Source organism: Channa argus, chromosome 22 (assembly GCF_033026475.1).
Source record: "Channa argus isolate prfri chromosome 22, Channa argus male v1.0, whole genome shotgun sequence".
NCBI lineage: Eukaryota > Metazoa > Chordata > Actinopteri > Anabantiformes > Channidae > Channa > Channa argus.
In genome coordinates, this window is record NC_090218.1 from 5,764,031 (window position 1) to 5,791,137 (window position 27,107).

The 27,107-nt window shown below is 39.9% G+C and overlaps 1 protein-coding gene across 10 annotated transcripts in view; it reads right to left on the bottom strand.

Annotated features, from left to right (window-relative positions):
- fryb (furry homolog b (Drosophila)) overlaps positions 1-27,107 on the bottom strand; it is a 49,289-nt gene that overhangs the window by 13,602 nt on the left and 8,580 nt on the right. For 5 of the 10 annotated variants that reach the window (XM_067491553.1, XM_067491549.1, XM_067491548.1 and 2 more), the window contains exons 2-38: positions 16,833-17,026; positions 15,876-15,929; positions 15,254-15,393; positions 15,039-15,129; positions 14,723-14,802; positions 14,423-14,503; positions 12,943-13,111; positions 12,578-12,670; positions 12,291-12,389; positions 10,578-10,679; positions 9,975-10,078; positions 9,669-9,777; positions 9,394-9,480; positions 8,473-8,644; positions 8,242-8,374; positions 7,863-7,970; positions 7,500-7,626; positions 7,101-7,214; positions 6,542-6,706; positions 6,231-6,317; positions 5,843-6,102; positions 5,462-5,651; positions 5,080-5,204; positions 4,376-4,433; positions 4,077-4,168; positions 3,732-3,904; positions 3,371-3,531; positions 3,149-3,259; positions 2,808-2,962; positions 2,446-2,545; positions 2,165-2,336; positions 1,564-1,820; positions 1,329-1,475; positions 1,052-1,220; positions 828-918; positions 536-609; positions 191-341 (exon numbers count right to left, since the gene is read on the bottom strand). In XM_067491553.1, coding sequence (XP_067347654.1) covers positions 191-341; positions 536-609; positions 828-918; positions 1,052-1,220; positions 1,329-1,475; positions 1,564-1,820; positions 2,165-2,336; positions 2,446-2,545; positions 2,808-2,962; positions 3,149-3,259; positions 3,371-3,531; positions 3,732-3,904; positions 4,077-4,168; positions 4,376-4,433; positions 5,080-5,204; positions 5,462-5,651; positions 5,843-6,102; positions 6,231-6,317; positions 6,542-6,706; positions 7,101-7,214; positions 7,500-7,626; positions 7,863-7,970; positions 8,242-8,374; positions 8,473-8,644; positions 9,394-9,480; positions 9,669-9,777; positions 9,975-10,078; positions 10,578-10,679; positions 12,291-12,389; positions 12,578-12,670; positions 12,943-13,111; positions 14,423-14,503; positions 14,723-14,802; positions 15,039-15,129; positions 15,254-15,393; positions 15,876-15,929; positions 16,833-16,952 — 4,721 coding nt within the window. In that variant the 5' untranslated portion in view covers positions 16,953-17,026. Of the gene's footprint in view, positions 1-190; positions 342-535; positions 610-827; positions 919-1,051; positions 1,221-1,328; positions 1,476-1,563; positions 1,821-2,164; positions 2,337-2,445; positions 2,546-2,807; positions 2,963-3,148; positions 3,260-3,370; positions 3,532-3,731; positions 3,905-4,076; positions 4,169-4,375; positions 4,434-5,079; positions 5,205-5,461; positions 5,652-5,842; positions 6,103-6,230; positions 6,318-6,541; positions 6,707-7,100; positions 7,215-7,499; positions 7,627-7,862; positions 7,971-8,241; positions 8,375-8,472; positions 8,645-9,393; positions 9,481-9,668; positions 9,778-9,974; positions 10,079-10,577; positions 10,680-12,290; positions 12,390-12,577; positions 12,671-12,942; positions 13,112-14,422; positions 14,504-14,722; positions 14,803-15,038; positions 15,130-15,253; positions 15,394-15,875; positions 15,930-16,832; positions 17,027-18,932; positions 19,737-22,459; positions 22,827-27,107 lie in introns of those variants that run through there. The other 5 variants (XM_067491556.1, XM_067491550.1, XM_067491551.1 and 2 more) reach the window with 4 other exon arrangements.

Here is a 27,107-nt window from a genome sequence, read left to right on the forward strand (position 1 = left end):
AAACTGTATTCGCCTGTATATAAAAGCCCAGTATGAAATAATAATAACAGCCGGCTATCCTGTAACTGGGAAAAACTGGGTAGGTTTCATTCTATGCTGGAGTTTATCAGATCATTTGTGAGTGGGTGTGACTAGTCTGTCAGAGAAAACACCTTGCTTTGCTGACATTGCTGTTCTTGTTTGTGTATACCTATGTAGTGGTCCTCTAGGTGTGATGGTTTCTGGAAGATAGTCCACCAGAGGAGCCCAGCAGCCTCCGTTTACAGGCATTGGTAATGGCTGAGGGTGGTTGGTTTCCACAACATTCAGTAGCCAACCAGCATAAGGAGGAAGTGGGTCAGCTAGAAAAACAGACCAAAACAGACCAATCTCAACATCTGTAAATTCTTGTAGGCTTGTGAGTGACAAGAAGAATCCACATCCAGGAGATCTTTCCAAATAACAGACAGCTGTGAGTCCCCATTGGCTTTGTGAATGAGTACACATTGTACAAGTCCAGCAAGTTAGTAAATTCTATTGAGCCAAAACAACTTACTCTTTTCATCCTCGTACGAGCCTCCCGAACTGTTGCTGTAGCGAGACTCCAGCCTATTGTGAGCCCTGGCCCTACTGAGATGCAATGCATGACATAAAAATGAAATTCAGTTTCCAGATCCAGTATGCAGACTGACAAGCCTGGTGGGATGTTGGCATATGTATATATGCCTGCAATAACCTCATAGGAAACTGGCAACATCTGAATCAAACAGTCTCAGTGCATTGAAACAGAACATTCAGCAAGAAAGCTTAGTCAATAAAAATATACATATAAATGCATTAGTACTAACCGGTCTTCATTCTCTCTGACCAGCTTATTCTCATCTGTGTCTGCCAGGTTCTCCTGACCAGCTACCACAGTGTTACTGCTAGAGGTGGTGCCTAGAAATAAGACACATTCATAGTTAACATTCAGCCATACAGTACAGAAACCTGTCTTTCACATAAAAAGCTAAGTCACATGACAGTCAGTGTTGAGATTAAAGTATCTATATATTAAGACAGAAATTCTCACCTGTTTGGGAGGTGGAGGCTTTGTTGCTGGCAGCAAAACGGTAAAAGGGAGGGTTATCACAGTGCAAGACCACAGGGTTGACTGGGTCAGTCTGCTGAAGCTCAAACAGGAGCTCCTCCATAGTCTGAATGGTGTTGTTGCGACACAGGTAGATGACCACCTTCTTGATCTAAAACAGATACAAATAAAGTATTTGGTTTATTGCACAATTATCTGCATTTTTAAATGGCATTGGTTTACTAAAATGTGTTACACAACCTATGCAGACTAAACTTACATAAGGCAGCAGTGTAGTATCACTGCTGACTCCACACAAGCTGATGAGGAACTGCAGGGTGATCCGCAAGTTATTGCTCCACCTCTCATTGGACACCAAAGCATTCCAGGCATTCTCAATCTCTGGTCCAGGAACCTCATCTCCATACTGGTAATGTAAATAAATTAATCTAATTTAAAAGGTGGAGATATTTGTGTAAAGAAAATTAATTTAATGTATAAACATGCCCTCCCACCTTAGCAGTCATGAACATGAGGTTGTTGAGCACTAGAGAGGTCGCCTGCAGTGATCCCCAGCCATTACCCCTTAGACTAGGGGGCAGACCCATCCCCTGCCCCTGCCCCCGAGGCTCTTCCTCTGGTGTGCAGGGGCTTGAGGCAGGGGGTAGGAGACCTGTGTCCACTAGCTCGATATTGCTAAGCCATGGTAGCAGGTAGGATAACATGATCTGTCTGCCATTGGGGTGGGTGGTTGGGAAACGCTGGCTCACCTCTGCATAGAGAAAAACAAAATAGACAACGTCAGGCAAATAATCCATTAACTTCTATTGCAATTATTCAATTACTGAAGAAACTAATGGGTGCAAATGAAAGAGATCAATGAGATGTTCTGTGATCATTCAGCCTACTACAGTATTTAATGGCTACACTAAGTGCAAGTATTCAGCACATATTTTGACAGCACCTCTGCATCCTTACACTTGCAATTAGGATGTACTCTTCTCCACAAAATAAATGTCAGATGGTTCTAATCTTGAGCATGTTTTCTTGATACCTTGTAATGAACTGTTCCAGTATCATGTTCCACTGTTTATTCATAACATATATAGCATTTACCTGAAAAAAGAGGCAGAGTGAGCTCTGGGTACATGCTGGCCAGCTGGATGGAGAGTTGAGACAGGTTAACGCTGTACAGGGGAGGCAGGGGGCCATGAGTTCCATACAAAATATTACCAGGCTTCTGCTCCACCATCCGCTTAGAGTATGCACACAGCTTACACTCTAGCACCTGTAGAGATACCGTATTATTATGCTTTATTGCTTTTCCACCCCTCACAATTAATATTCAATGTTGTCTCTGTGTCACTGTCTTCTGTGTGTTGTATTTGTGAACAAACCTGCATCAGCTGCATGGATATCTCATATATTTCTCTGCTGGTGTCTGAAGCTTTGAACAACACCAGATTGAGCAAGGTCACAAGGTCACATGGGTAATTCCTTGCAAAATAAGTAGACAAGGCCATTAGTGGCTGAAAACAAACAAAAGTGAGTGCTAACAAATATTTGTTGACAATGTTGACAACAGCATGTGTATAACCTATAACACTGGGTGGTTTCATTGGTTTGACTGATAGCAACACAATATATGACTTAAAAAACATAAAACTTAAAAAACAAGCCATTAGTAAGTAGAAGGTGATCAATCTTTAGAGTCTTGATAGAGGAAACAGCAGCAGGGCATATTCTAACCAATGCTTACCTGTTTCCACAGACGGTGGCAATGGCCTTGAAGCAGCCAGATGCCAACTGGTGAGACCCAGTGAAGCAGCGGTCCACAGCCCAGTTAAAAAGATTGATTTGGTCTGGGTTCAGTTCTAAGAGCAGGATCACTACCTCACACCCCAGACGGTGCACCTAGAGAAAACAAGTTATCATGTTGAGGGACTAATCCACAGATAGGAACAAACACAAACCAGCAAGAGTATATGTATATGAAAACAGAGATTTAGTAATAGTAACTCGTTTTGTGCTGAATCATAATAATATTAGTAATGTTCAAACTTCTTTATATAACAACAGTGGATCCTGGAGGTGACCTACTCGTAGGTCGTGGCATGCCAAGATGTTGTCAAGCCATTTGTAGAGATATCCATCAGTGGAGAGACCCACGTTGTCAAACACTGGGCCACAACACAGGACTGCAGACATGGCCTAGGTGACAAAAGTTGAGTTAAAGCAAATCAAAGAATTCTGTGAAATAAAATGAAAGGAAAAACTGATCGGCAAATCCAAGTTGGGTGTAGGAGTATGGGTATCAGTTACCTTAAGAGCACAGTACTGGTAGCGAGTGATCTGGTGGTTGCGGTCACTGTAACGATCAAGGGGAGTGAACATGACACTGAAAGGACCAGCCCATTGGCTGAAGAGGATGAAGAGATGGTGTCGCAGAGACTGTTGAGGGAAGAGGAAGCGCCTTTGGAGGACTGCTCGGATGCAAGTGTAAAAAAAGAGAGCAATATGGAGAGTCAAATACTAGACTTCTATTTAATTTATTATCTGTAATCTATGATCGTTTGATCGTACTGGCTGGCATGAACATTTAGCCTGTGGCTACAATATTTACTTCTGAAGTAGTAGATAATTATGATGTGTAATAACAGGAATTGAAAGAGAAAAGATTTACCAGGAACACACTGGATGAGATTGGCCACCATCCCACTGAAATGGGCTCTGATGTCTTTAAGCACCTCCAGCTCCTTCTCATTCTCTGCCTCCAGAAGCATCCGGGTTAGATCCACATACTCAAGAAACAAGGCACCAAGTGCAAGAGAATCGCGCTCCAGTGCTCCATTGGTGCTGCAGACGAGCAGAAGAAATTCTAATTCTGGTAATTATACAGTTAATTGTTTATGTTAAATAGGGAATTTTATCAACAATACATTTCTTACAGTTAAAAGGCATTGACCACAAAATGTACACAAGGAAAGACCATAACAAAAAACCAGAGTAGATAGAATGTGCCTGGTACCTGTCACTGATAACTCCCGCATTAGCCAACAGTTCAAAGATCCTCAGCAGCTGCAGCCTGAGCAGATCCCTTCTCTCTCTACGCTTCTTGTTCTGAAAGCACAGTGAGGTTTTGATTTTACTGCTCCAGTACGTCACACAAAACTTTACTAGACCCCTCATTAATTGGTGTATACAAATGACTTAGTTCGGGTTTGATGTTATACTTCATCTGCAGTATATTTTCACAATGTCTGAATTCTGCTTCTGTGCGGTCAGTTCTTCTCTCTCACCCTGTCTGTATGTGTTTGTGTGTGTTACCTCAGGCCTGCGTTCCAGTGCTTCCTTCATCAAAGGATGGAGTTCTTCAACCAGCTCCCTGTAGACACACAGGATCACAGGGGTGAAAAAGAAGTTAAATGCTTCACTGCTAAGGTGATGAGGCAGATCAAGTCTTTTTTTTCCTTTGTAAATGGAGGAGAATCTGATTTAAAGGAACTGAATGGTTTGTGATGGATATCTTTCTTGTGTAACCCAAAGGTCACATGACCTAAAACCTCTAATCCTAAAATGCATTAAGGTTAGACAAAATTGTCTGGAGCAACCTTAATCTCTTTAACAACAACGAGCAACCTTTTGGAAAATGTTTCACGTTAAAAATATATGATAAAATGAAATACCTCCCTTTCACAATGGGACATCTGTACTTAAAAGAATGTGATACCTTATACCTCTATCAGTCTAAGAATTCCCCTGATTTATTTTTTCATTCTCTGAATGTCAGAGTGGCATGCAGTAGATTTAGGGCAGTGAAGGGCACAGAATGTACAGGCAGGTAAGACTAAGAAATTGAAGAAAGCAGTGTAAATATTATAGATTGTGTGTTCCTCATGTAAGACATAAAGGCCCATCATCTACACAACTTGTTCACAACAAACAGATTAACATCTTATACAAAAACGGGTTCTAGTTATATGTTATAGTTGGTGGGTTTTTTTTACGCTTGTGTACGCTTGTTGCAGTACCTGAAGACGAGCGCATTCGTGCAACCAAACCCCAGCACCAGTGACTCTGTGATCTCCAGACTCTCAGCTCTCATCAGTGGGACAAGCTGTTTTAAAAGCCAGGCTACTGAGGGAGTGCCTATCACCTGAACAATTACAAACACACACACACATGGATCAGAATGACACATACACAACTATAAATGTTTATATTGTGAGTATGGCCAATAAGCATCTAGATTTAGTTCCACTTCTGCGCCATCACTTTCCTAATCAATTAGTCTTTACCAATTTCCTTTATATGATTAATGCTGACAGATTAGAAAAAGGCTCTCTACCAGAAAATTGGTCTTTACAGTATTATTTACAGTTACACAAGGAAAGTTTCAGCACAAACACACACCTTGTTGTCATATGTGACACTACCGTCGGGCGTGGTGGCTGTGATCTCTGGTGTAGAAGCTCTAAGATGACCAGGTGACATGATACTCGGCTTAGCCACACCTAAGCACAGGATCAAGTAGTTACGCCACAGTGAAATGTAGCTGTCACTGGAGCCTGCTGTGCTGGTTTTCTTAGCGTTCACTGGGCTGCTGTAGACAGAGGGGCAAAAGGAAGAATAAGTAGGAGGTTAGTTCATCTTTCATGTTTAAAATTGTTTGTTGCAATCATCCTTTTATTCTACGGCCACATGCATTAGCATTATTAAGTGGATAGTTATTTTGGTTAATGAAGTAACAGTTGAATTCTTGAAAGGAAGTAGAATTAATGTTTGTTCATGTACTTTGGGTCAACCAATGGCAGTAGCAACTGCAGCCGTGTGAAAACATAGGGCCAGGCATATCCCAGGGCGGTGGGACAGTGTTTGGGCAGGTGCTCCTGCCGCAAGAAGATGTGCAAACAGAGAACCCACGGGTCCTTCATACACTGGGCAAATATCCAGACATGGCTCGGGCTCTTCACATCGTAGGAACTGCTCATGAGTCGAGCCGACCACTCCACCAGCCACTGGAGGTCAACATGGTGGCTCAGCGGTAAAGTGGACTGAGGGAGGTAAGGAGAGAAATTTCAGAATGATTCAGCAGTGAAACTAGTAATTTGGAAGATTGTGGTATGAACACTTGAATGGATATATACATTTTTGGATATACTCTTAACACAAATACACATACCGAGTCAGAGACAGCCACATGAACAAAACTGTTCATTACAGCTGGGCTCATCTGGTCCATGACCTCTATCATGGGTTTGTCATCATCCTGGAGAGAAAGACCTATTTTTATAACAGCATCCTAAAAAGTGAGAAAATTCACCAACTGCATATAAATGCATCTCTAATACCAGCTATGGTCACACAGTTCTCTATCTATCCTGCTATTCCCTTTCTTTTCTTGGTGACAATCTGCCACCATCTGTTAGAACAATTTTTTACAGAACTGTTCTCCTGCCACTGACTGGCTTGGGTGGGTCTCCAGTACCATACCTCAGCATGTCCAAGAGCTGTGAAGAGGCAACGTATTTCTCTTAAAACGCCGACTGCCAGCTTCCTTGTGCTGATCTGACATGAACAGAGGAGCAGCAGGGCCAGGCCCTCAACTGCATGTAGCACTGAGCAATGAGGGCTTCTCTCTGGCAGCCTAGGGCTAGACTGATGAAGAGGAAAGACCGAGAAGGGTATGATGTTAGTAAAGCGTAGCAGATGATAATTTGAGTGATGCATTTTGACTAACTATTAAACTACTAGTTATGAAACATTACAAGATGAAACTGAAAGAGTCTATCATCTTATTATTGTCAATTTAGTTGCAGATACATCATTGACCCACTGTCCTTTGAAACAAATAAATGAAAACAACCTGTGATTTCCTATTGCTTGAGCTGGATGAAAAAGTAACCGACAATGTCTGTAAAATACTTTTATTTTGTTTATTAATTTTTTCCACGATGTTTAATATATCCTAATACTGTAAATAAACTTAATATATTTCAATAAATATTAATACAACTGATATAAGAGGGGGCAGAAGTGTGACTGTGCAAACCTCAATTCCACCTCGCATCTTGCCCTGGAGCTGCAGAGCTAACCTCCATTGCGTGAGCAACTGGAGAAGCAGCTTCACAGATGCATCCTGCAGACACTGATGGGTGTCTTGAACCTGAAATAGTGTGGGGAAAGTCATTTATGGGAATAAAAGGGGCTGTCAATGTCAACATTGTAACATGTAATTCAAAAGGTGCCACGTGGTTTGAAATACTCCAATAATTTGGCTCCTGACAGGCTCTCTGTGACACAAATGATATATTTCTAAGGGCTACTTAGATCAGAAACCATAGACAGGTAACTAGAGGCCATGTTTTATTAAAGTCGCTTAAAACAATTAAACAGAATATAACCTTAAACTGTCTAGGATGCTGCAGCTTATTGTCATGTTTAGTCGTACCTCACGCAGAAGGAAATGTGTGTAACCAAACAGCACATCTTCCCTCCAGTCTGAGAAATCCAGTAACAGGCTCTGTAGGGAGTTTTGGGAAATAAGGCGTAGCTCATCGTCCATGTGCACTGTAAGTCTGATAGATGATAACACATAAAAAAAAGAGGAATAATATTAATAATAATAATAATTATTATTATTATAATTTGTGGGTGCCTTTTTTGACACTCAAGGTCACCTTACAGTCGCAAGATAAAAACAACAAACAAATAATGAATAAGCAAGATTTTGCTGTCAGCAATAGAATCTGGACAACCTGATGAAGCTGTATGTAGGTTTTTAAATTATTAGAATATTTAGTCTGTCACTCACCGTGAGAGCAGGTCAATGAGCTCAGGTTTGGACATGCCATCGGGAAGGATACGAGGAATTGCAGCCACACATGTCCTGAACAGGTCGATTTTAGGCTTCCTTTCTCCACTGTTGAAGGCGGAGAGGGTTGTTAATTATGTCGACACAGAGTCATTAGAAATGAGAGGAGGCATTTCTTTCTCCTATTTATCAGGCATTGTCCCAAAAGCCAGTAAAAAAGGCGTTAAATTAAAATTATTTCCAAAAAGAGTGAAAGGGGTGCCAGTGTTTTAATTGCAATCCATTCAATAGGCTTTGATTATTATCGAATAAAAAAGAATTGATCTCTCTACTAAGGGCTTTAATAACAGCCCTGTACAATCGCAGCCCTGTTACATACGTAATCATGTCCTCTGGTTCTTTGTTGAGCATCTGGACGCTGGTGAGCATCATGCAGCGTCCCACCTCCTTGTCCAAGTGTCGAAGGATGTTGTCCAGAGCCTTTCGCACCTGGGAGTAGTACAAAGACATGCCTGGGGGGGAACAGAAAGAGGCCACACATGTTAAAGACTACACGTTAAGCTAAACACTACGTCAAAAAGCACTAGTTTGAATGTCCACACACACAAACCTATTAGTTTGGCTTCTTCTTCTGTAAGTGTCTTGCTGAGATAGGTTTTCTTCTTCTTCAGAGAGTTACCAGAGGGCAGAGTGGCTCCAGTGTTGGGCATAGGAGGCTCTCCATCCTTCTGTTGCAAAGCATCGGCTATCACCAGGAATGCCCGCAAACCTATGTTCATTCGCTGGAAATAGATAAACCACAGCATCTACTTACTACATACTGTACCAGGGAGTGTCTTTATGAGGAGCAAAGATACATTTGTGGCAAGGACTGAGCGCACAGACACAACCAGGTAAAGTTTACAAATTAATTTGTCGGAAGTAACAAAAAAATCGCTTTTAAAGCGTAGAAATGTGTATCTGGTAAATAACACTACATTTTGTCAAACCCAAACACCTACATTACCCACAATGCTATAAGACCACTGGCGGTTGGGTAGCTTGTTACATTATAACCAGCTAATGTGGTTTAGAGCTGCTAGCGTCAAGCAGCAGTGAGGAGTGGGCTATAGAGGTCTGGTAAGCTCACTTCTATTCATCCCTACACCCCAAATTGTTTTCACCGTGAAACATGTACTGTTCAGTCCCAAATAGCAATGACAGAAGTGACATCACTTGAGAAAAATTATGAGATTTCACACAGTTATCGAGTCACAAAAGGCTAACTATTATCTATAACTAGTCTCATATAATAAATATTCACCAAGATCTACAAATAGACATTTACGTGTGACATCAGTGGATCCACAGTGGAGCTATAGTGAGTCTTTTGGTTTGTTTCCTTTTTGGCTTCTTTGGCTGACTGAAGCCTCCAAAAAATAAAAATAAAAAGTGGAATGCTCATTCTGACATCATGGCCAGGGGGGAAAAGCTGTTGATGTGAGTGCAATTGTGTGCAGGTGACTGCATATCTGTATGCTTTCTTTTTTACCTCTGGGTTGAGACTGAAGGCTTTGGCAGGTTTCCCAACACTCAGCAAGTCAAATATGATCTCCTTCATGGCAAAATCCAGTCTCTCCTGATCAGTGAACAAATACACAGAACGTCAGGGTTAAGGAAGTGAGAGGTAGCAGGTATAACTGGTGTCACCACTGGGACGTTTGTATCACATAATTATTTATCTTAAGCACACAAAACACAAAGAACCACACTCCATTTCTAATGTTAAAGCATCTTGAAATATTGCACACTTGTGATTGTACAAACCTGAGCAATAAACTGGATAATCTTGACAAATATATTAAGGGGCATGTCTCTGGGCACAACACTACGACTCCCTTTAGGGAACAGGGTGGAGGTTATGGACGTCAGACGACTGAAAAAAAGAAGAGACGAGAAGAGTTGTTACGTAAAATCATGGCATACTTTGCTTTTTAGTGCTAACACAAATGCTTTCAATTTTAAAAAGGAAGATTAAATGATATGATGCTAAAAACTTTACAATTTTCAAATTTAAACACTTTTAACACTTTAAACACTTTTTATGGAGAAATAACTACATGTGGTTGTTACCTCTGTGTTCCAGTGTTGCTCTCACACTTTATTCGGATCATGTAGACCCACAGCAGGCGATACAGTGATTCTAAAGCCACACGTGCCATCTTGGGGTCTTTATTCTGCATTCACATATGTGCAGACAGAAACAGAATGTGTTTCATCAGGTACAGTATTTCACATACACAAATGTGCCGTGAAGGTTCTGGGAAAGACATTTATCACATCCTTACAGACACAAGAACTTTTGCCAGATTCACAACAGAATTTGCTCTCTCAACATTTACAGTGTGAACGCGGCTCCATTTTGGCACAAAAGTCTCGAGGCCCCTTCAACCATAATGTTTTTAACCTGCAGTATTTCAGTTGAGTAATTGCTTAATAATGATTGATTTTGTAGGGGCTATTAGGGGGTGTCAGTGCAGCAGGCTTTTGAGGGAAGTTCAGTGTTGCATGTCCTGTTTGTCACATTGACCAAAGTCACTCCCCCATTAGTGGAAATGTATTGCACAGACTGCATTGTTTTATTTCGTAAGGGATCAGGCCACTGCTTGTGATCTATACAAATGGGCCCCAGTGCAGAAATTCTTGGATTTGCAGAGATAAAGACAAAAGACTTACTTTGAGGTTTGAGAGGCAGTTGTTGAGGAAAATGTGCCAACGGCTGAGGAAGAGTTGCTTCTGACTGACACACAGCAGGCAGGTCACCAGAGGATACAAAGCCTAGTGTGGAAAGAGAAGACAGATAGGAGACATCTGCATGACAAGAAGCCTTCCACACAAGAACCAGTGTATTTTTCAGTTAGGACTCAAAAGCACACTTATCACTTAAACTCTTAATAAAGTCAAACTAAAATTGAGTATGTGATATTAGAATTACCATTTTTTCACAGTCATGCTTCACTTGTTTCAGGTTTTGTCAATTCATGATTCACCTTGTTTTTGGAAAGTTGGTAAAATATCAAATGAAACAAAAAAAATCTCAGTTTTCAGGAGTAGGTTTCAGGAGAAAACATTGTGGGCCTGATGGTTAACTTTGAGTTTTATTTCCTTTCACTTGTGTGGACTCTAGTTGAACTTGGTGTGGAGTCTGTTTAAATCGCATGTCATGTAAGTTTGCATCCAGATTATTCTCACAAACCCAAATTCCTTGCTAATGATCAGAGTGAGTCCAGGTTACACCCCTGTCACATATTCTTTTGAAAATACAAGGTTTCAGGAATGCATCATTTACCTGTCACCCCTTATCAAAATCAGTATTCGTCATCTGTCTCTCTCCCACTTCTGTCTCCTCTTTCTCAGGCACAAACAATGTTAGAGCATAATACTTACACAAATGCATGTCATTCCTTTCACGTTTGTCCATTCTACTCTGGCATGGCAGGTGATTATTTGCCTGTGTGCATTTTTTTCCATCCCCCCCCCCAAAAAAGTGTAAAAACAAGCAGTATTTGTGCAGAGAAGTGTGTCAAGACTTGAATACATAGGTCAATTACAGTCTTTGGATAATTTAATGAAGGAAGAACACATACTGGCTGAGGGACATGTCTGCAGCCCTGAAGATATGAGTGTCTGTCATAGCAAGAGGAACTGCTGCACATATTACAAATAGCACATAAGCAGCAGCACAGCAGTTTGATGTCATGCAAATTAGTCTATCAAATGGATGTAGAATCAAACTGAGAGTTGAGCCAACATTCAGGAGAAAGTTACAGGCTTTAGCGAGTCTTGCTGTGCTGGACTGCAGAAACTGTGTTTAATCAACTTAGTTCAATATAAATTAACATGTTTTGAGAAAAATTAAACACAAGTTTAAAAATAAGGTCAATTTTCATGAAAATAAATTCACTCATTTCATAAATTACCAATTTACTAAATTACACAAATACGTGACTTTACAGGAAGGGTAACTAATATTGTTTTACAAAAGCATGTTAAATTTCAATAGTCTTGGTGGTTACTGCTCTGTCCCTTCCTCAACATCGATGGTTGAAACTTTTTAGGCAGTGACAATTTTCATAGTAGTTCTGACAATTACAAGTTGATGAGTAGTTTTGTGCTGGTTCATGGTTGTTCAAGTGAAAGCACTATGTTAATAAGTGAAATGTACTGAAGCTAATTTGCTGACTCTTCTGCCTCCTTCCTTACTCTGGGCAAATATCGCCCATCTGGCACCTCTTCAAAAACTAGCCTGTATGCTACACACACTCCTGTCTCCTTACCATGAAGAGATAAAAGCCCACATGTTGGAGAGTTACAGTAAGTGCTTTCACCAATTGCTGGGGATGAAGAGGAAATGAAGAGAGATAAAAAGGAATACGGGGACAAAATTACCAGAGAGTGTTTCTTCCTAGAGGATAGGTCCAGCGTGGTATCGTACAAACTCTCTACGAAGTTTCGTAGACACGGCACGTTCACCTCGTTTTTCACAGTCTGAAAGATGACGAATAATGTAGAAATCAGGTCCATTATAGCTTTTACCCTATTTTGCTTTAGGCAATGCAGACAATTGGACACTATCTATTTATGAGCTTTAAATTTGCATTGTGCACAATATAGAGCCGCACGTAGTGTGCCGCAGAAAGTCAGACTTTTTGAGCACCAAGCACCCAAGCACTTACAGCAGCTACAGGTACAAGTATCTCCACAAAGAGTCCAGCTAATGAGTGTTTAATATCTTTATCTTTCACCTCCAAGAAATACTGCGCACACTCCTGTAGACAGAAAGAGAGACAATCAATCAATCAATTTAATTTAATTAATTAACATAATTATTCTGTCACTGGATGAAATTCTTGTTTTATTAAGGGTTAGGGCAACAGCAGCATTCTCACTACTGCAACTGGCATCACAGGGCAACGAACAAGGCACTTACATAACGCCAAATTACTTCAGGGTCAGTTCCTGAAATTCTTAAACCAGGGCCCCTTTACAATTTGTTGACTTGTAGAAAACAGGTACAATAATATTTAAGCATGCAGTCTACCTGCATGAACAAGAAGGAGGCTTCAAAGTCTTCAACTGGGTACATTTTGATGCGGAAGAACTTGAGTCCCATGATGAGGCTGATAGTGGACTGGATGACATAGGGGCTCTGCTCCTTCTGTTTCAGCTCCTTCAGCTCAGAGATGAACTTCTTCCTCACTGCTGGAAACCTGCAGAGAAAATGAACACTAAATGCAAACAGACGGTCTATTGTCTAGAGTTTTACTGAATGTTGTTATATCCAGGTCCCAGCTAAGTGAAGTGACTAGAGCGAGTTTAACAAGTTTTTGTTAATGTTTTATGTTTTTCAGGTCACCTGTGAGCATCTGTTTTATTACATGTGCACACGTATGCCTTTGTGTGGGGTTTTACCAACAGGACTCCACAGGCCTATATTTAGAACGGCATCTGGAGGGGTCATGTGAGCAGTGTGTGTAAGTGTGTGCGTGCACTTGTTCTTAGGGCGTCAGTGTTTTCGTTGGACATGTTTTTGCATGCTTCAAGTAAGTGAAACAGTCATCAGCCCTTCTGTTTAATGCTGAGTGCTGGGGATACACATAAGCACTTTGATCCATAAACCAAGCTAGAAAAGCACAGATAATGCCAAGAATAAAGTATGTGCTGAGATAGTTACTGTGTGAACTAAACCTTTTCATAGCCCTTGTAAAAAATGCAGTGCGAATAAATAACAGAAATGACTAGAAAGCAAATGCTAAATCTACACAGAAGAGCCTTTACATTCGAAAAACTAAATCTCAAAGTACTGACTTTGATCCATTATGAGATTGATGAGTGTGTTTAATGATGCGATGGTGTAGCTGTGTGCGAGTATGTGTGTGTGAGCAAGAGCAAGAGAGAGAGGCAGCAGTGACTGAGCTGCCCTGTGAACCCATGACTCCTCCATCACAGTAATAACCTCCTGGAAAATGGGAACAGCGCTCATCTTTCATAACACACAACATTACACAGACGGAAGACCATCATCTGGCATGTCCTAATCTTTTTACCAGCACACAGACACACACACAGACACACACTCACAGACATACACACACAGTAAATTGCAGTCATCACTTTTTTTGTCCTCACTTACACTAAAGTCGGGGACAAAATTTGTAATTGCCCTTTCTATTGCAAATGGGGTCAAGAGGATGACAGACTAATCAGCCCACAGCTGCAACATGACCTGCATTCCAAATTCTGCCTTTACTGAGAGCAAATATGTGAATAATTTTAGTATAAGCTGTATAAACAAATTAATAAATCCACATTTAACCTCATTTCAGTGATACATGCCTTGTGAATAGTGTGACTAACATAACACACAACCATTGTAAAGACTGCAACAGACTTTATCTTCAGTAGATTTTTAGATATTCCAAATCACTTGTATACATACAAACATTTAATGTGTATTCAGATGTTAGCATGCACACACATACACAACAGTATGCAGTTAGTGTAAGTATACAGTACTGTACCTGGATTGAGCTACAACTCCCACTACTTCAGCGTAGAGATCAGCTACTATGTGCATATTGCCTGTGTTAGGTCCCAGATACCTATGAGGTAAACGCAATCATCAACATCAACTATAGTGCTGTGTAGAGCAGTACAGAGTTGTGAATGTGCATGACATAAGAGTATGTGAATAACTTGCCGTTGGTCAAATGGTGAAAAAAGCAGCACACTGAAACTCTAAACCATGCTTCATTCAGCACATCTAGCTAATTTATATGTTAGAAATGTTTTTTTCTATAAATGTAAGTTATTTTTATTACCCTTCCTTGTATTTGAAGTGCTTAAAGGCCAGGTTTATAACCTCTTGGATGAGTCCATCCAAAAGAGGATGGAGGGGGATCTGCATAAGGAGAAAAAGTTGTTACTTAGTGCACATTAACATTTAATTAAAACAATATTTCCAAATAAATTCAACTATTTCTTCATACCCTGCACACAATCTGTGGAGCTTGGTGTACATTATATTTTCTAGAGTTCTTCACCAGTTCAAGAATATGCAAAAACTCTTGACATTATTTCAATTTTGTTACAGTTTCAGTTGCAGGAGGTCTAATCAAACTGTAAACTGAGACTGACCTGCTTTAAAACTTCTATAAGCACTAGAGAAAAGATGAAGTCTATGGCCAGATCTCGCCGCTCCAATAAGTAGTCCTTCTGCTGCTCATCACTGAGAAAAAGGTGTACAGAAAAACAGAGCCATCATTTGTCACATTCATTGTAATAGCGTTGATGTTTCATGACTATTCCACGGTCCCATCTTGCCCATACAAATTTGCTTTGTGTTCTCTCACTTCTTTGACTTCGTGTTTGCTCTTGGTCGATATTCGTGTGACTCATCTTCCAAGCCATTCTGCCTCTTGTACCAGTCAAAGAGAGTTCTGAGTATAGATGGTAGGCAGTACTCCGCTAAAGAACTCATAGTGCTGATTAACTACACGGAAGGAAAAAAGAAGAGTAGTGAGTTCCCGTAATAAGCCAATGGGATAATGCTTTGTTTTATAAATATTAGATTATGAGCTAGTGTGTACTGTAGAATTAAATTCTAGGAAATCTTTTACAAAATGGTTAGGCTACATGATTGATAAGAGACATAGCAAAAGTAAATTGCTACAGTTATGAATTGACAGCTGATTATGTTTAAGATTTTTTGGTTTGTTTTTTCTAATGAAAAAAGTCTTATGCAAGTAAAAAATCCAATAAACAGAAATGAGACTCATAAAGTATCATACAGTATCTGTCATATTTACCACAATGAATCGTCAATCATAGTTCACAGATCCAGTTTGTGGAAATTCAGTCGAAATATAGGTATAATTGCTCATTCTGTGAGATTTATGTTTTATTGGAAAACATTTTCAGAAAATAATAAGGAAAGTTTCTGAGTAAGGATGTTTTTTAGCCAGGTAAACATACCTGATCAAACTGTGAGTCCTCTCCTCTCTGCAGAGATTTGTTAAGTGGCTTTTCCTGTAAGATAAGAACAAATAAAAGAATGTCAGAAGAAACACAAGCACCTAGACAGGAAAACCATTTACACACAAACCAGTCTTTGTGTCTTGCCTCCAAGATGTCTACATGGTGATATTTAAACCTGAAGTCTCTTCTAAAATAATATAACAAGCCCCAAAGCAATTGTAATCAAAATAACAGACTGCCCAAGGTTTGTAAACATATATTCATTTTACACATTCAGCAAAATCAAAAAAGTGCCAACAAATAAATTTAACAAACTTTAATTTAACGGTTAAGCTACAGTACATAACACAAACTATGTGCAGTGATGTTCTGTGGGCAGAAAAAAAATCATATCAAGTGCATATTCAGTTCTAAAAAATATTCAGTTTAAAAAACACTGAATACTTAAAGAGTAAATGTGTTCCATTCAGTATTGATTTATTTGTATCGATTTTTTGTTACATACTTAATTATTATCAATAGCAGCTCTACAAGTATATCCTGAATCTGAGGTTGGAAAGGAATTTGTGAAAAGGGAAGTATAATAAACAGTATTACTGTAAATTACCAGTAAATGCAAATTGATATTCAAATCAGGACCTTTTAACTTTGGGACAGTAGAGTCTTTCAAAGGCCGACCTTGTGGCATCATATGGTAAAGAAAGTAAAAGAAAGGCATGGTTTATACTCAGGTTTGCTTGGGGGTCCAGCCAAGGTGAAATACTACCCATATGTATGAATGTGCTTCCCTGACTGTGCCCTTGTTTTTGCATAGTGCATGCTGGCATTTGAAAAGTGTATGCTGGCAGAGGTAAACTTATAGAGTAGATTGAGACCTGTTAGGCCAGATAAAACATCTCAAATGTTGTAATCTGAGAGAGAAAGGATGAAAAAGATCAATGCAAAATCACTCACCATTGGTTCGGCCATGATGATGCGAATCTTGCGTTCAGAGAGCAAGGTGAAGTTGGCGAACAGGCTTTTTAGGACGAACTCGCCCGGCTTACTCTCAGGGTCCACGTTGACAGGCGCCATGACAACAGGACCCTTCCTCTCTCCAGAGGTTCCAATGACTGGGGGGAGAGGTGGCTTCAGTCCCACTGGAGAGGCTGCAGAAAATCAGGACAGGTGAGTCAGTTTAAAGCTGACAAATCTAACACCCTCCCATAGTTTTGTCCCATAGTATTATTATAAAATAGAATAAAACAAGTTTTGGAAAAGTTCAGTCACAAAGACACTTCCTGACTCTATTTCTCTCCCTCTCCACTGAAGTCAATCAGCTGTCCGACGGCATTTTACCTCTACTAGCCAGTCAGGCTCAGCTGTGACGCTGTGAGCCAATCATCCCATAGCTGTGAAGTTTTGAACGTGTTTCTTACTGCATTGTTAGCTGTGATTTCAGCATTGGGTTGAGCCAACACTCCTCCATGCCATTCACCACCAGTTTTCATCACAACAATGATGACATCATCAGACCCCCTGCTCCATCCACATCTTCAGCCATCAACATCTACAGTTCCCTCACTGACTCCTCATACTCTTGCATTGCTTTTATCGATTCCATCTACATCTTCAACGTCCTCTTCACCACCATTACCATCAAGTCCAATCACCAAGACTTAGATCATGAGACTCCCTTCTGTTGTTGCACATAATGGCACAAAATGGAATTGTTAGCATTGATTGTGAACATATCCTTTCTTGTGTCTTCGTGATTGAACAACAATATTTTGGGAGTTTTAATAAGTGTAAACAGGATGTATAATGCTGACATACATATAATGAATTAACACTCACATTTTAGACTAGATTTGCATTTAATTTGGCAGATTGGCTCTAGTAATGTATACATGGATGCACAAACAACTGCCACTGCAGACAGAAACTTTTAAAAAAAATTATGATTCTTAGGCAAATTCTGGATTCATAAGTAGCATATTTTCTTTCTATAATGTCTCCAAGTTATAGATGTTTATTTTCAATAGACCGGAAATAATATCCTCTTGAAGTGCAAGTTAGACTCAATTTAAAAATCAATGAAGTTGTCCTTTATATTGTAGAGAAACAAAGAGACACAAAGAGATACTGAGACACAGTCTCTCAATCATACTGTTCAGGACTCATAGCTGGATGACCAAGCAGAACTCGACCGTATCATATTTCTTTATTTTTAAGTTAGAACTTCTCAGACATGACTCACTTATGTTTGTGTCAAAGTTTGACTGGGTACATTTTGGAGGCACATAGATAGACAGACACAGACTCACAAACATAGACACACAGAGACACAGACAAACACAGTTGCAGGGCAGTCCATGTTTTGATTTCTTCCCCTGATTACATCATTAGGAAGATGGAGCACTACTAGATCTCACAATACATTATGATAAACAGACAGAAAGAGATAGTTCTGCAGGGAGTGGTAGTAGTCGAAGAGTATGAGTGAGGGACAGATAACAAATGGTCAGAGATAAAGAGGGTGGGTGCATTTCCTGTCATGTGACTCCACAATCTCTATGGTCTCCATTTACATACCATTAAAATATAAAAAACTTGTCACTTGATCATCACTTGGAAAAAACAATGGAAAGTGCACATATTGCACCATCAACTACTGTGACTGAAGGTGGATACTAGCTACTACCATTTAACACACACGCAACTACAAACATACTTTGAGACATGATTAGCAATGGCTGCAGTATTGGCCAAAAAAGGCCTGTGTAACTGAAGCAAACATGCAGGTTTGATTTTCTGCATATGATGAAAAGTACTAAGTGTGTAAAAATTGTTTCACCGTAAGTGGTGTTTGTTCGTGTGCATGGGTGAGTAAACAACATAAGGGCTACCTGACCTTTCACGACCATGTGACCTGACCTCGCTGGAGAGGTGAGATGTACACAGACACAAATGCAGAGGAGTCGGCCTCATACACAGCAACCTGTTTGTATGAAACATGAACACGCATATGATGCAAATGTGCACGCACATGTACACACAACCTTGCACTCTTACCGAGGCCCTTGATGAAGCTGATGACACTAGCCCTGCTCCATTTAGTTGGCACTTCCATGGTGCAGATAGCCAGACAGACACAGATGCAGTGGGTAGAATTAGGAAAAAGCACTGGGATGGAGGAGGAATATGACACTGGGAAAGTTTACTAGGAGTAAAATACAGCTCCCATGATTATGCAGTGAAAATAATTCCTTGGAGGAGACTATAGTTTGTGTTAGTCAAGTAGGTTCTGCCAAGCACCATCCTTCAGAAAATGATTGTCAGGTAAATAGAAAGAGGCAAAAGTGCCTTAGGGTGAGAAAGAAAATGTTCATGACAGCAACATCACAGCTGCATTCCAAATTCGGTCCAAATCAAACAGGAAGAGATGCTGAATCCACAGACCCGGAAGAGCCATTGCCAGAGTGAAACTGCCCATATGAAGACAACTGGACATGATGTGATTGCAAGTGTCGCAATCATGAAGGAAGAGGTGGTGTCAAAATTGTCTTTCCAAAATGGCAGGAGACATGATCAGCTTACTCCGTCATGAGTAAACTCTTCTGGGTGAACTGTGCTGCTCCACCAGAGGCTCAGGTTGATCAGAGGAAGCACAGGGCCCCATGTTTGACAGATAAATGAGCCTACTGCCCAGCTATCAGTTTCTTCTTGAGCTTCTGCTCCGCCTCTGGCCTCCCGTCACTTCTCTGCACAACAGCTCTCGTGACCTTGGAATCCAGAAGCCCGCTGGAAAGTTGAAGTGAAGTGAAATGATTTTTTGAGAGTGGTTTTGTGGTTGTCTTTTAGTTGTCAGTAGCATTTAAGTAAAGTCTGCTCCTGGTGGAGATCAGACCAGAAGAGCTGGGTTGGAATTTCGACACTGCCCCAAGAGAGAGGCAAGGGGAGGAGGGAGGCGCTATATATAGACCACTGGCGGTCACTCTCTTACATACCTACCACTCCCACTGACCCCTACTCATACACAACTGTACACACATGCAAATGTAGACACAGTCAGAGACACAAGCACACGCATAGACGTGCACAAAGTCATGTGGTTAAACTACACAGCAAATGGCACTAATCTAATTCACTTGGTGAACAGAGACCATCCATAGCAGCTTCTTAAGGACATGAATTTAATGTGTGTGTGTTAGTGAGGAAAAGAGATGAAGATGTACTGTAACAGCCACCAACAATGCCGTAGGTATGGCGCACCAAAGAACTTCCCGAACCCCTGTAGATATTTGGATGAGTCAGCATATTAAGAGATGAATCAGCAGAAATCTTTCATGTCTGGTTAATATAACTTCACCTTGGTTTTTATTACATTTTCTATTCAGAGAGAAAGAAAAGTTGAACACTTTAAAGAAAATTCATAAAAAATTTTTTTATATGAATTATCATAATGTAATGAATTGTGGGCAGCTTGGTGGTAGAGTTGTTTGTAGCATGTTTGTTTCCCTGGCTGTGGCCTCTCTGTGTGGAGTCTGCATGTTCTCCCTGTGCTTGCATCAGGTTCCTGCGGGTACTCAAGTCCCCCCCCACAGTCCAAAGACATACATGTTACATTAATTGGTGACTCTGAATATAGAAAACTGTACATTTTAATTCACGCTTACCATGTCTAGCCATCACATCCTAATGACAAACAAGCGTACTAAATCAACAAATTATGGCTGAAAAAGTGTGAGTCGAAGTGACAAAACAAGTGGCTATCAAACCTAAGTCATCACATACAGGTTTAAATCAAGGCCAAGAACTTGGGTTGCTAAGCACTGCAACAAGTTCTCTTGAGTTAAAAATAGAATAAATGAATCCTGTACTGCTTGTACAATCCATTGGCTAAGTAAAGTGGAGTGTGATGACTCATAAAAAACACATACAATTACCAAAAACGCAGCTCTAGATAAGACCTAGCAGAATTAAACCTGTATGTCACACGATGCAGCTGTCACTGCCTCTGATTAATGTATTCTGGCATTTTCATTAGGTTACTGTTGGCTGCAGACTCTTTGTCAGTCAGGCAGTTAAGAAAGATTTAAGTGCAACAAGGTGAAATCTGGACACATGAATCATAGGTATCATCAAATAAACAGCCAAAGAGCTCATGTAGCTCATGTACAGTGCTTAGTATGATTATCACATATTGTATGTAAACAAACACACTCGAAACTTACGTTAACTTAGATACCGTACTGTACCTGGCTGGCTATTTTTTAGTGGCAGAGTGCCGATTGTTATTTTAATTGTCAATACCACGCAATAAAGGAAACTGGTCAAAACAATTCCTGTTATAAAATCTCAGAGTTTGATTCAGCAATGTGTGTGAGTATGTGTGAATGTACTGTTGTTAGAGGCAGTCACGATTATTTCAGTAAGGCTGGACTGAGATGGAACAAGTTCAACTTGATGAGGTCGGCTAATTATCTAGTAATTTCTCTCAACACAAACCTTACATGGACTTGCCAGTCAAGTGTCTTGGCTTTCAAGTATTTTGACTGCAATCGGAATCATGACCTTGGTAAACGCACAAGACTGAATTTGGTCCTAAAGCAGCAACTTACATGTAGAAGCACTCCCACCGTCTCATCTTGACCTCTAGCTTTTTAATTACATGATCAAAAATGGCAGATGGGAACCAAAAATGCTGATGAAAACCTACAGTACACACCTAATATACAGTATGAGCTTCACACAACTGCCTTGCTAAGCACACACACACACACACACACACACAACAAAGCAGTTTAACGGCATATGATGAAAGGAACACACACACACACACAAACACACATCATGAAAAAGTACAAGAGGAAAGCTTGTTAGCTCTTCGATACTTCAATAAAAAAAGTGACATAGCAGTAAAGGTAAACTAACTACTAATCGTTATGTTAGAGTCACTGTGCTACGATAAGACAGGAGTGATCCAGTTCACAATACTGGGGGGCAGTACAGTATGTCCGGTTGGCAACAGTCTAAGATGATCATGCATTTATCTCGAGTGACATACACTAGCTTAACCTTCAATGTGGTAAACACTGACTCACTGGCTGAAGAACTGATCAAGAAATTCAACTCTTCTGAAATGTAAACACAACATTATAAAAGGATGGCATGTAAACACATTACATTTATATTAGATGACACATTCCAGTTTCCTTTAGTGCTGTGCACAAATATTACAACAACGTCAAAGCCTGACTTCTACTGCTGAGCAATGTGTTTAATGATTAATATAGAAAACTGATTAGGAGCCAGATTACCCCTCAGCTAACCCCTCGAGCAGTTTTCTCTCTCTCTCTTTCTGAACCTCTTGTCTTCCATTATTTTATTATGCAACAATGCCAAATATCGACAGCGTGCATCATGCTATATGTGCTGCCTGGCTTTTGGTCTCATTCACTCCTAACTCATACGCATACGCAAACAAAATAAGTGTACTCTGCAAACTGCAGGACATACTGAAGAAGAGGGAACACATTCCGTGCAGTTGTTAGACACACCAGCAACACCAGCTGAGATTTTTTTTTAGCTGTACTCACTCCCTCCTAAGGACTTGAGCAGAGACTTGATGCTGATGTCAAAGAAGCCTGAATCCTGCTGGCTGGTCGCCATGGCTGCAGAGGCTATGTCGCCACGGTGACAGACAGCAGAGTGGGGACAGGACGGCAGGATGAGCCGTTGCATACAGAGGATACAGAGAAAGAGGAGAGTAAGAGGAGAGAACGACTGGAAGTGGAGGAGAGAGGATGCGGGTGGAAAGCCCGCGATGCGGATGCTGCGGCTGTCTGCTGCTAAGTGCGTTTGTTTGTGTGTGAGTCTGCGTGCATTTGAAAGAGTGTGTCAGGGCAATAGAAAAAGACAGAGCTGTGTTGCTATCTTGCAGGCTAACACCCCCCACCCCATCCCCTCTGTGTTTTGCTCTTTCAGGACAGTGATACACAGATGTTGGCAGACGCAAGCAGCCAATCCTCTTAGAGAAGAGAGAGAGCGAGAGAGAGAGAGAGAGCGAGAGAGAGAGAGCTTAACAGAGGGGAGGGAAAAACATTCAGTACGTAATTTTGTGTAGAGTGAGAACAGAAAACAGAGGGATGGAAAATGAGAAAGAGAAAATGAGTGAAGAATAATGTGGCGAGAATAAAAGAGGGAATACTGGAATAATTACGATTGAAGACAAAAGGACAGTGATATAACGTCTCCATGTCTGTCTCACAGTAAGTGCTGAATGAGCATGTTGCAAGCCCACATTAACAAATAACAGCCAAGAGAAGGAGTGACATGCAGGATGCACCAACAAATTACCAGGAAGAACAACATGTTGTTCAATGGCATTGTTAGCGTCTGTATGTGAATAAACCACTTATGAATACTAGAGATTACAAAGAACAAATGAAAAGCAATTTAAAAAGGTTATTCAAGAATCTCATTTGATAAAAAAGTTTCAGAAGCAGTTTAAAGGAAGACGCTCATTTCTGGGTCTGTTTTTTTCTAGCAGATAATTCCACAGCTTAAGTTCCCCAACTGCAAAAGCTGTGTATTCCGTCTTACACCTCAACAAAAAAACTTCAGAGGTTCTCTGCCCCCTAACACATGTCAGACCAATTTACATGAAGCCTGATCAGAACACAGTAACTCAGAGGCTTACAGTCATCTGGGCTCATGCTGAGAAGTGTTATAAATGTAAGGAGTAAAATCTAAAAACAGATTCTGTAATAAACTGCTAGCCAGTCCACATGCAGTGTTTGGAAAGGTGTAAGCTTTTTTCTTGGTTTTGGTTAGTAGTCAGTACAGTATAGAAACCATCATTCTGTTAGGAGACATGGGAGACACACATTATACTCATCCAAACACGGGGAAATGAAAGCCTATACACCAATCAGCCATGACATTAACAGTTGTGGTCTTAATAATGTCAGGAAGGACAAGGGTCAGAACGGCCACTCTGAGCAGTTTGCAGTTACACAGTGTAAGACATTGTGTGCAGAGGTGGTAGAAGTACAAAAACTTAGTACATAAGTAAAGGTGCAAGTACTGCAAAAAAATAATAAAAGAAACATCTTTTACTTTTACAATCTTTTACTTTTTCAAGTAAAAGTACTAAGCAGATTATCTCAATTTTACTCCAAGTACTTGGAACACAATGTATTTTAAACATTACTGCTTCTAGTAATTATGGCAAAACGTGTACAGTATTTAATCAAAAAAACAAGGGTCAAAGGTCACTGTTGATAAAGGTGGGACTGATTTTGACCACTTTACGTACTGACAGGTTATTAAACCATAATGATACATCAGAATTAATAAGCTCACAGTACATAAGAGTTGGTGCTTGAATAGAGACCATGAATATAAAAGTTACTAAGGACCAAAGAAACAGATACTTTGTTTTATCTGAATTTAACTGTTGGCAACATTCCCTTCTAACAGTTGTGAGAACTTGAAAAAACATGTTTTTAGTGCTCTGAACATAGTTTTTACATAGTTGAACATAGGAATTACTGTACTGTTCTGTCAACATATACACTAATAATGATGTGTGTGTAAAAAGAAATCAGCTAATATTATATGCCCCTAGATATTTTGTCATTCAAGCTGTGACCAGTGTGTTCGCTTTACACTAACAGCAGAGACAGGAGATTCAGGCGATAAAATACCAGCAGTGACATAGGATTAGTACTGGCCCTGCAATTCATTTGTTTGCACTAGTAATTTCTATAAAATATTAATGTTATGACAACCACTGTGGTTAAATGTCATCTTGGCAACTACATTATTGCTTAGGATGAAAGTCTGGTGTCTCATAAAGAGACTTCTGCAAGTTTTCAAACTCAATATATAAGGCTTTCACATGCCAAACGATTTTCAGTGAGCTACAGTGACCATGAAACTTTGTTTTCCAAAGCTCTGCTGCTCTGGTGCTGAGTGTCAGAGTAGATGGAGGAATGATGGAGCCTAACAAATCAAATGGAAGCTACTGTTGCACATCAGCTTATCCTAGCCTGAGTGATTTCGGTGAATAAAAATATGCAGTTACCGAGCTTCTTCAATAGGCCCTTCCTCACATAACATTACTGATTTACCACCTCACATATTTTTTAATTTGGTAATTGCTGTTGTAATACAGGTCAACGCCAACAATATGCAGCATAATGTGGTGCTTACACTCTTGACAGATCACTGATTCATGACAGATCACAAGAGCTAAAATATAGTTTTTGACAACTAGACAAAGGACTACATGTTCTGTCCCTCCTCCTTAAACTGGCACATATTTTAACAGAAGGTATAATGACCTTCATATTAATGAGGCTGTGTTTGGGTGAAGAACAGTGGAAGTGGATAATTAGGGTCATCATGCTATTCCCTGGATGAACAGCGAAAGTGCCACAGGACACGTGAACGGGTTAGTTAGAGGCAGCAGGAGAAGAGGAGTACAATGTGCATAAAAATACAGTTTCGCACAAAGCTGTAGCTCACAGGAGAGCTGCCAAGCACAAGATGGCCTGGTTCTAATTAACAAGCAATTACAGGCTAATCACAAAGGAGGAAAATTCTAGCAGACCTGTCTGCTTACTTCAACACAGTCCTGGATCAAATTATATCAGTAAAAAGCAATTTGCTGTAAGTGTTTGTGGTAATCTGTTTATCAAATCAAGGCAGTGAAAGAAAAGCAAACTGGAATCTCTACCTCATCTTCATGTCACTCTTGTACAAGTGAAAGTGCAAAAATGTAAAGGAGTTGTTTTGTCATTTGTCACCTTTCTCATTAGGTTTAACAGTTACAGCTGACACATGTAAGTTATAAACATTTATTCAAATGAGGAAACTAAAATAATAATAGGGACACACATTTTGGCCTACAAATAAAAGTCTTGGACACACACACACACACACACACACACACACAGAGTTATGGAGCTCCTCAGATTCCACACATTCTGAGCAGGGGCCTGAACATGCCAGCTGTTGGAATGTGAGTCTTCCACACAGATACAGTACACACATACCCACACATTCACAGACACGAATCGTCAACTGGTGTTTTTTACTTAAAAACTGAAAAATTATAACCGTATAAAAGTAGAATTCATGGCAGAGCTGCTGTATTGCATTGCTTTAGATTTTACAGGTATACCTAATAAAGTTGCCAGTGTGTTTATATATACCGTTTCCCGTGTTTTTGCATTCCAATTACCCTTAAATGTAAAAATGTGTTTACACGAAATACATGAGATCTCAATATACAGTAGAGACACATTACATGAGGCATCATAAGCAAACCACATTACATACATCTGTTATCAAGTTTTAAAATTCTGTGTTTCTGTACTAAACCCTGTTTTTATTGCGTGTCTTTTTTCATCAACAATGTCATAATATTGCTCATAACTAATATAGAGTGGGATCCAATGCTTCTACATATCTACAAGTTTATTCTTGCTTTTATCTAACAAACTGAAATAATAAAACAGTCTTCAAAATTTGCCACATCCTATTTTTCATTGGTCTAAATACTGAAGGTACTGATTACAAAGTATAAAGTTGATCTGCTTAAATTATTATTAAGTTATAGATATAAAATTTACCTTGGGCTCCTTGTGTAGTGCGATAAGCACCGTGTGTGCCCAGTGGTGTGACACAGTGAGGCTTCTTTATATTAGTATAATACATATTAGCATTACACAAACACTGGTTTACGGCAGAAACACAAACAGACAACAACCACATCTTATATTGGGCTGCTAGCAGCAGCTGACATTGCCTGCCACCGGCCATGTTCGTCTTTGAAACCAATGAAATGGTCAGCACAGCTAAAAATGAGAAGCTGCCGACAAAACATTTTGTACACGGAGTACGAAGTGACCAGAATATTTTTTAATTTTTGTTTTTTTATTTTTAAAAATTAACTTTCGTATCACATTTTTTGAGGTTTTGTTTATTATTTAAGCAACAAGGTTATAAGACTGTACAAAAGCTGAAGTTAAAACAAATGACAGCACCCACCATGGCAAAGAAACCTTCAAAAATACTCAACACCACCTCCTTTAATAGTAGTTTTATTCTGACAAAGATGTGCCAGGTGATACAGAGACTTTTACCCTAATAAGAGCATTTTGATCATACGTCTGCTGCAACTAAAGGATATTTTAATTATTGATTAAGCTGATTATTTTCTTGATTGATTCAATT